Below are 17562 nucleotides of genomic sequence, written 5' to 3'. Positions count from 1 at the left end.
TGGTTTAGTGCCAGCAATTATGTTACACCTCGGAACATTCTGTATGAAAATGCCTGATTAGATTCACGAGCCTGTAATTCATTGGTTGTCGTCTGTTGCTGTTATTTTAAAAACACTTTTACTTTATTGTTTTGTTCATAAAGACCGTTAGTTTTCTTGTTTAAATTGTTACACATTAGTTATTTTGGTGTCTTTCATAGCTTACTATGCGGTATTCGTTTTGCGCATTGTTAAAGGCCGTATGGGTACATATAGTTCTTAACTTTTACGTCCATCTTGGTAATCGGTGTATTGTTTTCAAAACAAATAGTCTGCACATATGATACCAAGGTAATTCATAAACGGAAATCTAGTCAATTTTATAACCTCGTCATAGGAGTGGTTTCCGTGGTAACAAATATCAAACGTCTGGTTAATGGCAGCCATTTTCAACGTTTTACAATACTGATGGACCCTTATAAAAAAATATTTAAATATAATCAAGTGATAGATTGACCTTAAGTATTGAAATAATCTTCGTTAAAGCCGACTTAACAATTGAAATTATTATATTTAATCTGAGTCCCTTTTACCTGATTTTAGTTGACATATGCCGTACACATTTAGAATATTATTCTGTAGAAAAAAAATGGTAAAACAAAAAAAAAAATGCTACGAATAAAAATAGTGCGGTTTACGTAGATGATACAGAAGTCCATCAATAAAAAAATAAATAAAAGACATGGGGAAAACATATAGTCTTCATCAACTGACAGTATTATAAATCTTTATTTGTCTAAATAAAAAAAAAGAGTTGTGAATAATTAACAGACACTATCAAAGGCGTGTCTTAAACACAAAATTCCTTGCTGTAGTTAAAACAAGTGATAATAAATAATAATGACTTAAGTTGTAAAAATTTCGAAGTGTTAAATTTGCACTAGCAACGAGATATATAAACATAATAAAATTTGATTTTTTTTCAATCATTAATGAAAGTGAAATAGCGAAATAATTATTCGATTGCAAGTGAATAATATGACCTGATTGAATCTGTATTCATGTGGACTTCAATTTAACCCCTTAGAGGTTGCTTTGTTGAACGCATTTATCCAATCGAACTAGAGATAAAGGATACAACAGATACAGTTAAGTCGGCCTCATATCTTGACTTACATCTAGAAATTGACAATAAGGATCGGTTGAAAACAAAACTTTACGACAAAAGAGATGATTTCAGCTTTCCAATTGTCTAAGTAGCAATATTCCAGCAGCACCTGCATACGGGGTATATATCTCCCAATTGACAGGATATTTCCGTGCTTGTATTTCCTGTCATGATTTTCTTGATAGGGGGTTACTGCTCACAAGTAAGCAATTAAACCAAGAGTTTCAAATGGTGAAGTTGAAATCATCCCTTCGTAAAATTTACAGACGCCAACACGAGTTATTGAATAACCTTTTCACAGATGATAACGGATATGTTCCTTACATCGTAACTACAATCTCATTCCCTTTTATGATTGTGACCTACCGAATTAGACTTTTACCGGATTTATTATAACATGAGCAACACGACGGTTGCCACATGTGGAGCAGTATCAGCTTACCCTTCCGGAGCACCTGAGATCACCCCCAGTTGTTGTGAGGTTCGTGTTGCTTATTCTTTAGTTTTCTATGTTGTGTCATGTGTACTATTGTTTGTCTATTTGTCTTTTTCATTTTTAGCAATGACGTTGTTAGTTTATTTTAGATTTATGAGTTTGACTGTCCCTCTGGTATCTTTCGTCCCTCTTTGATTACGCATGAATTGTGTGCATGTTTTATTATTCAAAGAAAATGTCAACATTGAAAATGAATCAAAGGTAAAAAAAATCTTTCTTATACAGGTAAAACTGATGATTAACATATATTTTTGATCTATTAATGAAATTAAATAGACATAGAAGAGTCCAACTGCATGAGTTACACTATTTATTTATATCTATATTTATATTCATATCGCTTATATGGGCATCGGTGGTTTTTCGGCAAGTCTACTCTACAGTTAATGAGATGGCGTCTAGACTAAAATACACATAAAACGAAGCTACATATTATTCTGTATATATTGCTTATTTTATATTTTTTTTTATAATTTTGATAAATGTTTTACATAGTTATAAAATACATAAAGAAAACATAGAGGTATCGAAAATTGATAGAACTTATATTAGTAAATGTTTTTATTTCAGAAAAGTGTCAGTATAGTACAGATTTTATATGTAGCCCATTAAGAATATTTCAATACTTGTATGTAAGCTGTTTATTTTACAGAGATTATACATATGGCTCTGGTCTGGCTATGGCTTAAGGTCTTTAAACAGAGCTGTGTATATTCATATTTATGCTTGATTGTCAAAATTATATGTGTCTTTCATTTATAAAAGAAATGTAATACATGACTTTGCTCTTCATTGGTCCTTTAATTGGAATAAATATATCGTTATCTTTATACTGATATTAGCTAATGGGTCAATTAGGAACCAATAATCGAGACTACGAACAACTCTATATTAAAAAGTGTCTTGTTATGAGATATTTTAACATTAATTTACTTTAAATATTAAGCTGGATTTCTCAAAGTTTTTCTTTTCTTTGATGAAATGATATTGTATAACTGCGTAATATCCGTGCTTACATATCTAATAAAGTCTTATTCCAGATTATCATAAGATCATTGCTTTAACAACGAATCCGATGTCGGTAATCAATAGGTGATATTTGACATTTGGAACACGACAAGAACTACAAAAAGATGATAACTAAGCTGCTTTCAAAATCAAAATAATTGTACATTAAAATTAAGGTTATGGTATCTACAGGCATGTAAAAAGGTTAAATGAAGAAGAAAACACTGAATAATATTAATAAAAGAAATAACTAAATAATAAAAATCAAATTAAAAAAATTGCTCATAAAGCCTTTGCAATCTTAATTTGAAAAAGCGCTTAACCATTTTGTAAAATGAAGCAAATACATCACAATAAATGAACTTCCGTTCATTGATTACCTGATAACAAAAACAAAGCCTGAGGTATTTAATACATATGTTTTCTGAAACAAACACAAGAACATATAAACCGCTTCCGTGGACGTAACGAATTCAAAAATCTATTTACCTGCATCCAGATAAACATTAGAACAATATCAATATGTATAAATCAACCCAGTAAAAAACCAGGACAATCAAACATAATAAACAATTAAAAGATTCCTGAAAAATGTGCGAGCTATCACAGGTTAGACGGCTACAGACAGCAACATGTCGGTCTATATGACAATATAACAGGACAGCAAAACGTATCTGAATTGTATTGATATACTGTTGATAAAACGGGATCATTAATAGGTTTCAGTAAATGTATCAACCGTAAGAAAGAGTTTCAACACCGAACCTATTTTACACTTAAGGATATCCTTTTTTTGTAAAATGAATAAAGAAACTTTTAGAAAATGACATATTATTATACTTTCGGGTCTTTAATAGCTTTCGATACTGTATGGGATTTTCTTCTATTCACCGGATATAAAGGAATTGGATGTAAACAACAATAGACAATCAAACCGATGCCGTCGAAAGCTATAATACGCCCCGACAGGACAAAATTTAAATCAATTCTCACGAGAAAACCAACAGCCTGATTGATGACATAACAGCAAACATAGACAAACTCTGCATTACAAGCTGCCGACTTGGGACAGGTACATGAAAAACGACAAAACATGTGTTGAAATGTTTGAGAGCGCTCTCTCTCTCTTTTTATATATAATCTAGCTAATCTGCAATCAATTCCATTTTCATGTCTAATTTAGCATGTACTGTGTTACAACCCTTTGTTCTGATGACAAGGAAAGGTAACACTAGGCCACAGAACGTTGTTTGGTCTACAGCGCGGGACACATAAAGTTTAAACCTTTTCAAGGTTCCTACAAAGAAATGTATTGTACAAGTTCTTTACCTCTTTTCTAAATCAAACTTAAAAAGGCATCAATAAAACAATTCGCAATATTATTGATAAAGAAGCAACAAACAAAAGTATTGTAAATAACTTTACAATGGATGGTTACTTATGACGAAAAACAATGTATTAAGAAAAAAACATACGAGTCGTCCGTTTAGCGCGATTTTACTTTGACTTTTCAAACTGCTTCTTTTTGATACGATTTTGCTCTAGATTAGCACTCATAAAAGAAATGTCGCTTCTTTGCTACTTAAACATTTCACGATATTGTTTTTTTCTATCATTGTTAAAAGCCGTACGGTGACATAGAATTACTTTTATATTCGTCATTTAAACCAATTTGAATAGTTGTCCAATTGACAAGCATACAATATCTCCTTATTTTTTAAATGAAATTTGTAATATTTCCCAAATAAGGTGTTCAAATATTTAGAGCAATATTGATCTTAAAACTTTACAGTGTCTTCTGTGGTTTGTTTTAGTTTCATTTTTGTGCTTTTGAGTTCAAAACAATAAGATGAAGTGTTTGTGGTGATGTTTGATCAACATACCTGATGAATTTAAAACAGTCAAACATTTAAAGCAGACATTATCAATATTCACTTAGCAAAACATATATTACCAATTTTTTGGACAAATTAAAGATTTTCAAAGATTTTTAATAGGGCACAACAGATTATTCCATACCAGCGTCTAATTTCTTCTATCTTTTTCTACAAAAAAGTGTGTTATATATTTTCTTCACCTCTGTTCTAAATCGAGTGTCACAAAATCCGTAAACAAAACAATTTGACATGTTATTGATAAAGAAACACCAACGAAAAGTATTGTAAAGTACTTTCTCACTGAAGGACATATTAGACACAAACCCTGTTTTTACAAATGCTAAGATCTGCAGAGTTAAATGAGGGAAATAACTTATAAAGAAAAATGCAGTGATGAGAAAAAACATAAACGCTGTCCGTTTTGCTCTATCAAACTTAGACTTTTCAAGTTTTTTCGTATCAAGTATACCAGGTGTATTATTGGTGCCAGTAACCGATAAAGAAGCATTTGGAAGGTCTATCAATTCATTTTCCTTTAAATTGACTCCATGTATGTTTTTCGTCACATTTTCGCCTTTAAAAACAAGTTTGTCTTCAGAACTGACATCTGTTGAAACTGTTATTTTATGCTTGGAAGAATCTGAACTTGTTGCACCTGGAACTGAACCTTTAAATGTCGTATGTTTAGATATAACCATTCCAATAAGACTGTACAACACTAATAATATACCAAAGACCACAAATACAAGTAAAATCAAAACTGAGTTGAAATAAACTTGGAGTTGTGTATTTTTAAATTGATCTTCAGTAAAGCATCGGACTCCTGTTATGTTTGGGTTCGTTGTATTAATGGAACTATGTCCATACAGTACTGGTGCTGGCCAGGATAGAACCATGGATGTTCCAAGACAAACCAAGATCAAAGCTTTCGCTATTCGTTTTGAAAACTGCTTACCAAGAGGAACACATATCTTTCTGTATCTAGAAAATAATAGAAATGCAAAAATGTATATCAATTCATTAGAGTCTGTAATTCGATAGATTAATCGTATTCGAATCTTGAAAAGTTTGAAGTTTTGAACATATTTCAAAATTTGGAGAAACAAAAATTTTAAGTTAACATTTTATATATTCAATATTACATGTACAAGTTTATAAAAGATTTCAATATATATATATATATTTATTTATCTATCTACCAAAGTAATTATATAAACATAACATGACATCCGGCTAAGGAAAACATATGTTCAACTTCTTTTTTTTTTTGTTTACCGAAAAATAACATATCTGAATGAATCTAACATAATTGCGTTTTCTTGTCGATCTAAATTTTAAACATCTATTTGAAGGTAGATTCAGTGTATACCGCCATCTTGAATTGTACAATCGCAGTACACATTCGGGCTAGTTATTTGCCCAAATTTACAAATTTTGAGACAGATTTGTAATTTATTGGTTTGACTGTTTATTTATAGAAAGAAAACTTAGTGATTTATTGCATTATCAAAAATATTTAAACAAATACCAAATATTTGTTTTTTTTAGAATATTTATTTTAAAATTAACCATCCAAGTGGAGATAACTCTTTTAGTACAAATTTTATACTGGACTGATATAGAAATTTTAAGATCGCCACACCAACTTTTATTTTTATTTTCTTAAAATATATTATAAAACTATCTTCTAACACTTTTAAAAAAAAATCTAGATTTCTTTTTTGCACAAAAAAAGTGTTTTTGTACGAACAATCTAACCAAATTTAGGCAATTTGTAACGACTAATAGTTTTAAAAATAGCACGGCGACCCATACTTTTATTATATTTTTGAAAAAAGCATAATAAAATCTTCATTTTGGCAAAGTATAAGAAAATTCTGTCTGAGGAAATATATACCGATGATCTACCGTAACTAACTTTTCTTATACCTTTTACCTAGTTACACAACAGTGAAGTTGTTTTTTTGTTTGAATAAGAGGTATTTTTGGCACAATATATTTTATTTTAATTACTTCCCTGTTCTTACTTTTACAAATGTTCTAATACGAATTTTAGTGTAAAGTGACTTACTGAATTAAAACTAAATTGACCTTTAATTTCAGGAAGTGCTAGTTAATAAGATATGAAATAGTTCATAAGGTGCCATATACTACAACTATGAGAAGCACATATATACAATTATACAATACATTTAGCATAAGACATACTGTTGTACGCATAATCCTTAACATACCTATCTATTGCAATGACTGTTAAGATCAAGGCTGACGATGTACAGATAAAATAGTTGACGAATCGTAGGACTTTGCAGGCTGATATCATCGTGAATGTCAACGGATTTCTCAGATCAACAATAATGAAAGGCATACCGACGATACAAGTTATCATATCTAACACAGCTAATGATAAAATGAAAATTCGATGATTTGAAGGTTTTATTCGGAATGTATAGACAAAAAGTACGTGCAGGTTACCGATTATTCCAATAATCATAACAATTGTAACAAATATAATTCCACCAACATATTGCTTCGCTTCTTCCTGATTCAGTTCTTCTAGCAACATGCCTTCGTTCACCATACTGATAACAGTTTACGTACTACATACACAAATGACTAATTGATTTATTCTATGTGTTCAAAAATCTTTACACCACTAAACCACAAATGCATATACAATACTGTCAACGGTCAACTTCTTAGGTAATTTTAAGACCGCCGAATGTTGTGAATATCGACATCAAACAAACAATAAAATAAAACGAGAGGCAGTAATGTAATACTTGTCACAGTCTTGGAAAGAGGAATGAAGTGTTGATCGGTATTAACCTTTCATCTCTGTCATGATGTTCAACATCTGAATGGCGGTTTCAAATATAACGACGCGTTAGATATGGTTGCTTTTTGGAGCTTTGAGAACAAATAAAGTACACGTATGAATGTAAGATTACTGGAACTGTTAAATCGCATGGATCATATATTAACAGTGAGCAATTTAAATTCCCGTGTAAATGATCATAACAGTTATGTATTTCCTATGTTTAAATACAATGTACATTGGTGAAAGTTATTGGTTGGAACATTCAAGAAATGATGTATACCTTGGACTTTATATATCTATGATGATCCGGTAAAAGCGGAACAATAAATTGGCTATACTTCAAACCATAAGATTTGTCCCTCAATTTGACATAGACTACAGGAAATATACACTTTCATTTATTAACATTGTATAAGGTCGGAACTGATTATTCAGATGATTAAACCCATCCTCTAATCTCTTTAACGTATTCGCCATTTGAAAATTTTACCACATTTTGTTCTTAAAAAAAAACCAGGGAAATTTAGAGAAATTATTATGATCTTCATTTTGTATACTCATGATAACATTCGGTGTTAAAGTATTAAAATGAGATTTAAATATTTTGTTGCAAAGTCACCGACTATATCAACCATTTCACATAGTCATCTTCGATAGTATTCTTTAGTTCCATAACTATTCTATTAGATTATTTACCCCTAATCAAAATTTCCTGCTTTCGTACCCACCCATTTATATACCAAACAATTTTTACAACTATCTAACAAGTAGAAATATTCGTTATAACAGTTTCACCTTTTCTTTTGATAGATACATTGAACATAAAAGGTGAATTACCGACCAATTACTACTTGTACTTCTTGTTTTTGTTAGCTTGTTTGTAGATTACAGAAACGATTTATATGTATTCATTAATACAAAGATTGTCCTTAGTGTCCTCATTATCAGATTGGTTTTGATATATTTCGATGACAAAATCATATGTGAAAATTAACTATGGTGTTTAATCAATAAATCATAACTCAAAGATATATAAGTATCACCATATTTTTGTTTCCGTACATAGAAACTTTCTTCTTCCCAGGTCAAATGACAGTATTTTTGCTGACAGAATAGCATAATTGATTTATTTTTGGTTCTTTGTATTATATTTAAAGATGGAGTAAATCTTGACCAACGTATAACATAAAAGATATTATGGTATCGCAATTACAACATACAAACGTAGCGTCAAGAGAATAACCAAAATAAAGGTCGAAAAGCTTCATCCTCATTTATAGAATATGCTTAAAGCTTTAAGTATGACTACGTCATAAGACAACCTAACGGTTTCAGTTAGAAGTTGATCAGAAACAACGTACATCTTAGTTTAAACATGCTAGATAGCTTTGTAATTGTATATGAACATTTGCAATTGTTTGCACCTGTCCTGGGTCGGAATCTGATGATCAGATTGTTGTCTCATTGGCACACATATCACTTTTTCTTTTATCTATTTACTTGGAAAACAGTAAAAATATTTCTGTTAAAGAAAAACTTACTAGCTGCTATGTAAACATTTCTAGTTATAAACTAAATCAAAGATGTTTTCATAAAGTATTGAACCAAATTGAAATACACTGTTTGATGTGAGCCAAGAATCCGTGTTAAAGAACGCAGTCGGTAAGGTCTAAATCACACACCTGCTGAGATAGCACTATCAGCTGACGAAATGGCACGTTTTTGGTATATTTGATTTGCCTCCCTTTGCACAGTGTCTTAAGAGAGTTTTTTGAGAGAAAAACTAAAGTATTGGATTGCCTAAAAAAAGCCCACTAAAAACATTTGCAAGATGATCGATATATCTCTTCCACAACCATTTTTAAATTGAAAATATATCCACAAATGTATTTTCACAAAAAGATCTAATATACAACTATTTTCTTCTCATTGTTACATAATCTAGATTATTTGGCAAGATTTATTTGAATTGTTATTTTAAAACATAAATATTTTTCATTTGGTTTGTAGTATCTCCTTTAGATTTGAATACTGTGTACGCTATAAGCTAAAATACTAAGATCTAATTTTCATTCTCAAATATTTTTGAATTCTTTCACTGCACTTTCTAGCACTCATCACGTAATTGTGGGCTAAATTTAAAAGCTTTGTCTTGTGGTTTATTTTACTTATCTTCATTTAACCTATACCAAGATTTAATATAAAAGTGTAAAACAACAAAAACAAAAACACATCTCAGTGCACAACACTTCGAATATCCACGTGCTTAAAAATAGCGATTATAACTTAAATTCCACTGTCGCTAATCTAAATTCACATTAAAAATTTAGCACATTTCTAAATAGTTACAATTGTGTGAAAAGAGGCAATGCCTTTGCACCTAGATTATTCAACAAATACACACTTATATAGTAGTATCTGTTCCAGACCATATGAGTTTTTGGACCGTACACGTACAGTTCGAGGACCGTATGAGTATACGAACCGTGTGAGTATACTCAAACGATACAGTGCGAACTGGACTATGTATGTATTTGGACCATATAGGTTAATTATTGTCAAATAATTATCAAAATCTTATAGAGTTTTACAAATTTATATTATTAAAATTAGATTATAAACAATAATTTCCTGAACCAAGATACATAGTTAAACTCAAGACTTAACACCATTTTTCTTTATTTCTAACTGCCTAATTTAAGGTATGAATTCTTTTAAAATAACGGTGTTTCGCGATTTTAGATTGGCTCACCCTATAAGTGGCCTCCCTTGGGTCTGTTTTCCAAAGTCTCCCAACTAATGCCTGGTCTCGGCAATATATTTTTTAAGATTTCTGCTGCGTTTATACGCAATGATAGGCACTTGTTTAAATTCGTTATGTCCACATAAGGGGTTTATATATATGTTCTTCTGTTTGTTTTGGAATAATTACGTATTAAATACCACATTTAGGTTATGTTTTTGTAATTAGGTAATCAATGAATGAAAGTTTATTTATTGTGTTCTTTTGTCTTGTCTTGTTGATAACATTTTTTCCGGTGTCAAAAACGGAATAATCAGAGAGTCTACAATACAAGTGCTCAAACATTATATGTATTCTTTAATATTTAGCATGAAGTAAGATAAATAAGAAATTTTCAAAATCTTAACAAAACAAAATAAACAGTGTAAGTATCAAATGATTTTATTTCTTTCTCTTGTCTCATCTGTTGATGTTCGTCTTTCTTTTTTACATAATTAAAGAAGAGACGAAGACAAAAACAAGTGACATTTATTATATAACTGTTTTAAAGAATGTTTCTATATAAACTTATATAATTGTTAGCTTGATGAAAATTGATAGGATAAAGCTTAAACCTTTTCAATGTTCCTACAAAAAGACTATTGTACAAGTTCTTTACCTCTTTCGAAATTGAATATCACAAAATCCATAAATAAAACAATTTGCCACATTATTGATAAAGAAGCACCAAACGAAAGTATTGTACAATACTTTACCAGTGAATGACATATCAGAAACAAACTCTGTCTTTACAAACGCTAGTATCTTTAGAATAAGATGAGGAGTGTAACTGATGAAGAAAAACGATGTAATGAGAACAAACATAAGGGTCGTCCGTTTGGCGCGATTAAACTTTAATTTTTCATACTGCTTCTTTTTGTTACGTTTTTTCTCTAAATTATCACTCATGCCAGAATCTGTACCAGTCACTGTTGTTACCTTGCTATTTGGACATTTCATTTTGTCTATCCTGTTTTTTTCTTCAAAAGTTTTCGAGGCTTTGTGTTCAGAACTCAAGTCTGTCGACACTGTTATTTTACCTTTTGAGGTGTCTGAAATTGTTGCTTTCAGGACAGAACTTTTAAAAGTATTATGTTTTGAAACCACTCTCCCAATACGGCAATGAATTATTACCAACACTGAAAGGAAGCCAAAGACAAGTATAATCAATACAGCATTAAAATACGATTGGTATTTTGTGTTTTTAAACTTATCATCAGTATAGCAACGGGTTCCTGTAATGTTAGGATTAGTTGTGTTGACAGAACTATGTCCATACAATACTGGTGCAGACCAAGATAGAACTAATGATATTGCAATACAAATAACGATAAGAATTTTCGCTTTTTGTCTTGAAATCTACTTTCCAAGAGGTATGCATATCTTTCTATATCTGAAAATAAAAAAAAACAAAAAGAGTGAGAAAAGCACTTTGATCTGCTTATTTCATTTAAAACTTTTAACTGAGAAAAAAACTTCTTTAGCAAACCATATAAAATAAGCTTTTTTCTGATTTTTAAAAAGATTATTAATTAAAACTGTTACTATTTAAACTGCATTTGAATATTAAACAACTGTAGTAATACAAAAAAATAAAGAAAAATGCATATCTGTATATGTATAAATGTACAGAATGTACGTAAGATGCGTCAAATAATGGATTTCTTTCATTTGATCAATTATGTTGAAATGACTCTATTGAGGATACGGGATTCATGCTACAGTTTTAATCATTCTGTGTCCAATATGCAACTTGCAACATATAGTACTGCACATTCTGCATATTAATTAATTCCCGACCTTAGCATATCGGTGTTTACTGTCTTTTATGTTATCATTCTGTAATAAAACGCAGAAAAATATATAAATAATAATTTGCTCTTTTGTGACGTTCTGATGTCTTCTATCATAATTGCTTTAATGACATAGAACTTAGGATGTGTCGTTTTTGATGTAACCATGATGACAAATTTAATGAATTCCACTTTTATTTTTTTTTATCTGAAAAACAGTTTTTTTTCTTTAGCGTAAATTGATATGTGTTGATCAAACATCTGTTATAGTTTATATGTGTTGATCAAACATCTGTGATAGTTTATATGTGTTGATCAAACATCTGTGATAGTTTATATGTGTTGATCAAACATCTGTGATAGTTTACATGTGTTGATCAAACATCTGTGATAGTTTACATGTGTTGATCAAACATCTGTGATAGTTTACATGTGTTGATCAAACATCTGTTATAGTTTACATGTGTTGATCAAACATCTGTTATAGTTTACATGTGTTGATCAAACATCTGTTATAGTTTACATGTGTTGATCAAACATCTGTTATAGTTTACATGTGTTGATCAAACATCTGTTATAGTTTACATGTGTTGATCAAACATCTGTTATAGTTTACATGTGTTGATCAAACATCTGTTATAGTTTACATGTGTTGATCAAACATCTGTTATAGTTTACATCTGTTGATCAAACATCTGTGATAGTTTACATCTGTTGATCAAACATCTGTGATAGTTTATATGTGTTGATCAAACATCTGTTATAGTTTACATGTGTTGATCAAACATCTGTTATAGTTTACATGTGTTGATCAAACATCTGTTATAGTTTATATGTGTTGATCAAACATCTGTTATAGTTTATATGTGTTGATCAAACATCTGTTATAGTTTACATGTGTTGATCAAACATCTGTTATAGTTTACATGTGTTGATCAAACATCTGTTATAGTTTACATGTGTTGATCAAACATCTGTTATAGTTTACATGTGTTGATCAAACATCTGTTATAGTTTACATGTGTTGATCAAACATCTGTTTTAGTTTACATGTGTTGATCAAACATCTGTTATAGTTTACATGTGTTGATCAAACATCTGTTATAGTTTACATGTGTTGATCAAACATCTGTTATAGTTTACATGTGTTGATCAAACATCTGTAATAGTTTACATGTGTTGATCAAACATCTGTTATAGTTTATATGTGTTGATCAAACATATGTGTTGATCAAACATCTGTTATAGTTTATATGAAAAGATACATTTATCTATATATTTTCTGCATTCAAATATTAATTTGTGTTTAACTCTTCTTTTAACACCTTCTGTGTCTGAGAGCTAAAAAAACATTCTGAATTTATCATATTTCAGTGCAAATGTCAATGTCATTGTCTGCCGTTGTCTGCCTTTAGTTTAATTCATCACAAACTGTCATAGAGAGCACTGTCGTCAATGGTCTGTGTTTCTTTTTCATAAAACGTGAATTTGCTACATCACGTGATAACTGTCTGCGAATTGAAGTGATGTGATCCTCGTGAACAATGTATTCAATTTGATTAAATACAAGTAAAGACATTCTAAATATCTTGCTACACTTAAGAAGATGAAATTTCTTGCTTACATATAAATATTTACATACCTATCTATAGCAATCACTGTTAAGATCAAAGCTGATGATGTACAGATGAAATAGTTGAAGAATCGTAGGACTTTGCAGGCTGATACCATCGTGAATGTCAACGGATTTCTCAGATCAACAATAATACTAATATAATAACATACCGACGATACAAGTTATCATATCTAACACAGCTAATGATAAAATGAATATTCGATGATTTGAAGGTTTCATTCGAAGTGTATAAATAAAAAGCACGTGCAGGTTACCGATAATTCCGATGACCATAATTATTGTAACAAAAATAACACCACCAACATATTGCTTTGCCTGTTCATTATTTAGTTCTTTAATTTCGATGCTCTCCATTATCATGAGGAATTTGATTCACAAAATTAAAATAATAAGCATTCAAAAGTACAATTTTTTGTCCTTTGACAATATTTGAATATTGTTTTTTTATGCAAATAAAATAGTCATAAATCAAAATCAGTGCGGAAAACGTTATCACAAAAATGGTAGTAGGTAGTACACTTTATGAGTAGCATTGTCAATACACAGGTAAAAGTTTTATGATAATTCACAAATGCTGTATCCTGAAAATTGACGGAAAACCTACATAGGAAGCATTAAACGAGAATAAAATTAAAATTACCGTACGGTTTTTCCATATTCTAACATAGAACACATGCATTGTACATGTTCTTCTAAATAATTCTTTATAAGCTTTTATATGTTTGCATGTGTAAACTTCCTTTTTTTAAAATAAACATGATTATACGTTTGAAAAACTTACAATAATATAAACAAGTTATTTAATATCGTTGCCTAAGTATCAGTCCACTTCCTGATTTTAATAATCATTTTTGATACAATAATTTATTTGACACTTTTCACTTCAGAACGTTTAAATGAAATTTAACCATATTTATCATTTTTATGTCAAGTATAATGATCTAGAATTGTTTGTAAATTTATTTCGATTCAAGTGTAATATTTCGTAAGATAATATTTCATAATAAAAGTGTTAATGCACCACATGCGCATTACGGCAATGATAATTACTTCAGGAATTATCGAGAAAAATTTAAACCAATAAAAATGTTTACGAGCTGGATAAAATATCATAAAAGACAGTGATTTTCAGCATTTCCTAAAAAGTTTACTACATTCTTTCGTAGAATACAAATATAAAGTTTAAGATTTGGAAGTACGTTATTTTTTCTCGTTTCAGCCAACTTGATTTCAATTTATAAGGATGTTGTTTAGAAAGACCGTATATATGTTCCGGACCATATGAGTATTTGGACCATACGCGTATGGTCATGACTTTATGGGTATATACTCATATGGTCCGACCATACGCGTATGGTCGGGATAATTAACACTCTGTTACAGTTTACTTTTAATACTTCTAAATTCTTTATATGGTATGACCGTTCATCAAAAAGACGCTATCATATAGGTAATTTTATTATTATATTATAATAAAAAGATAAGCTAAATCAAACTTAGAAGTTTCACCTAGTACATTTTACTTACTTGTCAAAACTATAATAAACACATTTTATAATTATGGTCATTATCGATGGTCATTTCCGATGGTCAATATCGATTTGTTATTACGAGTGAATGGCAATATTTTGACTTAAAAAAATAACTTTTAAAAATTTCTTAATGAACTGAACAACATTACACAATTAAGAAGTAACTGGAAAGTAACATAGTTTATTTAAGTGGTTTATGAATATGATGAATTGCAGTCATGTTACGATATTTGAGATCTAGAGCTTCTTTTAAAAAAACACCGTAGACATATCGGAATGGCCAAAGACCTCGGTGTTAATGTACGCAGAGCTACAAAAAGGCTAGCTTTTCACTCGCAAACAAAAAGTGTAAATGAAAAGGATCGTGCACAAACAAGACTTGCAAATGCAAAAAACTATTATCGGAAACCGTATAGAAGTAAATGTCACCCAAGCCTACATGTAAGAATGTAATTAACGATAAAAACTAACTATGGCATCAATATTTAATTTTTACGTAATATTTGTATTATAAAAATAATACATTGTCATGTTACCATCTTTTTTTTTAGATAAAGTTTTTGGTATTATTGAAACTTTATAATGTAATTTAAAAAAAGACAAACCTATATGGTTCAAATACTCATATGGTCCGGCCCGTTAATAACCAAACAAGTATTATACTCATATGGTCCGACCATACGCGTATGGTCGGACCATATGAGTATACACATATGGTTATGACCATAAGCGTATGGTCCAAATACTCATATTGTCCGGAACATATATATATATATATATCATATGTGCGCATCAATTACATTCAATTATTTAATCTTATTCAAAATGGCTTTTTTTCAATATCGATTTGCTATTTATTTGGAATGTTTAAATAAGCAACCTCTGTTGTAATCACTTTACCGTCGTCAAATTTGTAATTTGATAAGGAATTTATTTCTTAGCCGTCTTTGTTTTAATATCTTAACTTTCGTCACTTGTGAAATTTTAGAATTGTACAAGTTCAAATCGCACATTAATATTTTTCTAAGTAGCATATATATAATGTATATATATAGACAATAATAGTGCATTGACTTGACATATCAACGATATAAGGATGAGGCTTAGAAACGGGGAAATGCGAGGCTGTGCCGAGCATTTTACCCGTTTCGGGCCTAATCCTTATATCGTTGATATGTCAAGTCAATGCACTATTATTGTCTTTATACTGCAATCTAAAAAAACATTTTCAATTGTTGTTTATTGTGTTAATGTTATTTATTTGATTTAAATATTGGGAAAAATCCCCCTTTAAAAAGGCCTCATATCACACAGACGAAGAAATATAAAACACGATGAAATGTACATCATTACCGCAATCAATGATGAACGAATTCGTTGCAGACTAAAATATCAACAATAAACATAAAACATAATGATTTATAGGTTGCAAACAAAAAAATATTAATAAGTGAAATATGTTTTCCCAAAAATTGCAAAAGAAACAAGTTTGAGTCGTTAAACGCATCGTTGTTTACATTGGAAACAAGAACAGGTTGAAGAGGTCGTATGAATAATTAAATATAGTTTCGACAATTTCTATTTAAATATTCATGAGGAAAAGTGATATCAGGTCAGTGACTGTATATGGCATAGAAATATACAGTCAACGCATTTTGACTGCTCAAATAGAACGAGTGCAGTATAAATATATATATATGCAGTCTCTGTTGTAAATTCCTAACCTACGTCGTTTTTGAAATTTTACAATTGTACAAGCGTTGTTATGTCCTGTTTGAAATGTATAAATTTCAACATTGTTATACATCAGAAATCAGAAATGATAGATATGATTCGTTTTCTATCATAATCAAACATGTACTGATGAAGGATATCTTTTATCGGAATTATTTATAGATAATAATATTTAATATTTACTTCTTTTAATATTTGTGTTGTTTAATGTGTTATACACTTTTTATGCGTTTTTATATATATATTGCTATGTGTGTATAGTTATGAGTAACCGTGATACTACATCATGTTGATACTGCACTGATATTTTGGTATTCCACAGGTAATGCGTTTCTTAATAGAAAAACAAAGAATATGGGGTATCCATTCATCTCAAAAATTCAGTTCATGCACAACACAAACAAAAAGCAAAGGAACAGGGCTTTTATTAAACTGTTTATATAAAAAAGAAGATGTGGTATTATGGCCAATGAGTCAACTCTCCACAAGATACCAAGTGGCACAGATATTAACAGCTTTAGGTCACTGTACAGTCTATAACAATGAGCATAGCCCATACCGCATATTCAGCTATAAAAGGTCCCGATATCACAAATATAAAACAAAACTAATTAATGTACAAAGAACCGATATGTAACATAACATCATACGAACACCAATGAGAAGCAGGCACCTGAAATGGGACTGGCACATACATACAGAATGTAGCGGGGTTAAACACATTAGCGGGATCCCA

The 17562-nt window shown here is 30.2% G+C and overlaps 2 protein-coding genes across 2 annotated transcripts in view; both read right to left on the bottom strand.

The window, feature by feature from the left end:
* LOC143064493 (metallophosphoesterase MPPED2-like) overlaps positions 1 to 17562 on the bottom strand; it is a 74878-nt gene that overhangs the window by 39060 nt on the left and 18256 nt on the right. The gene's annotated exons all lie outside the window — the stretch shown is intronic.
* LOC143064492 (neuropeptide S receptor-like) lies at positions 4627 to 7619 on the bottom strand. Its single transcript, XM_076237349.1, has 2 exons — positions 6763 to 7619; positions 4627 to 5509 (listed from the first exon to the last, which is right to left on the bottom strand). The coding sequence occupies exons 1-2, from the start codon at positions 7107 to 7109 to the stop codon at positions 4687 to 4689; spliced, it is 1170 nt and encodes a 389-aa protein (XP_076093464.1). The 5' UTR covers positions 7110 to 7619; the 3' UTR covers positions 4627 to 4686.

Source organism: Mytilus galloprovincialis, chromosome 2, assembly GCF_965363235.1.
Source record: "Mytilus galloprovincialis chromosome 2, xbMytGall1.hap1.1, whole genome shotgun sequence".
Lineage (NCBI taxonomy): Eukaryota > Metazoa > Mollusca > Bivalvia > Mytilida > Mytilidae > Mytilus > Mytilus galloprovincialis.
The sequence above is the reverse complement of the archived record's forward strand: the minus strand, read 5'-3'. Positions and strand labels throughout refer to the sequence as shown.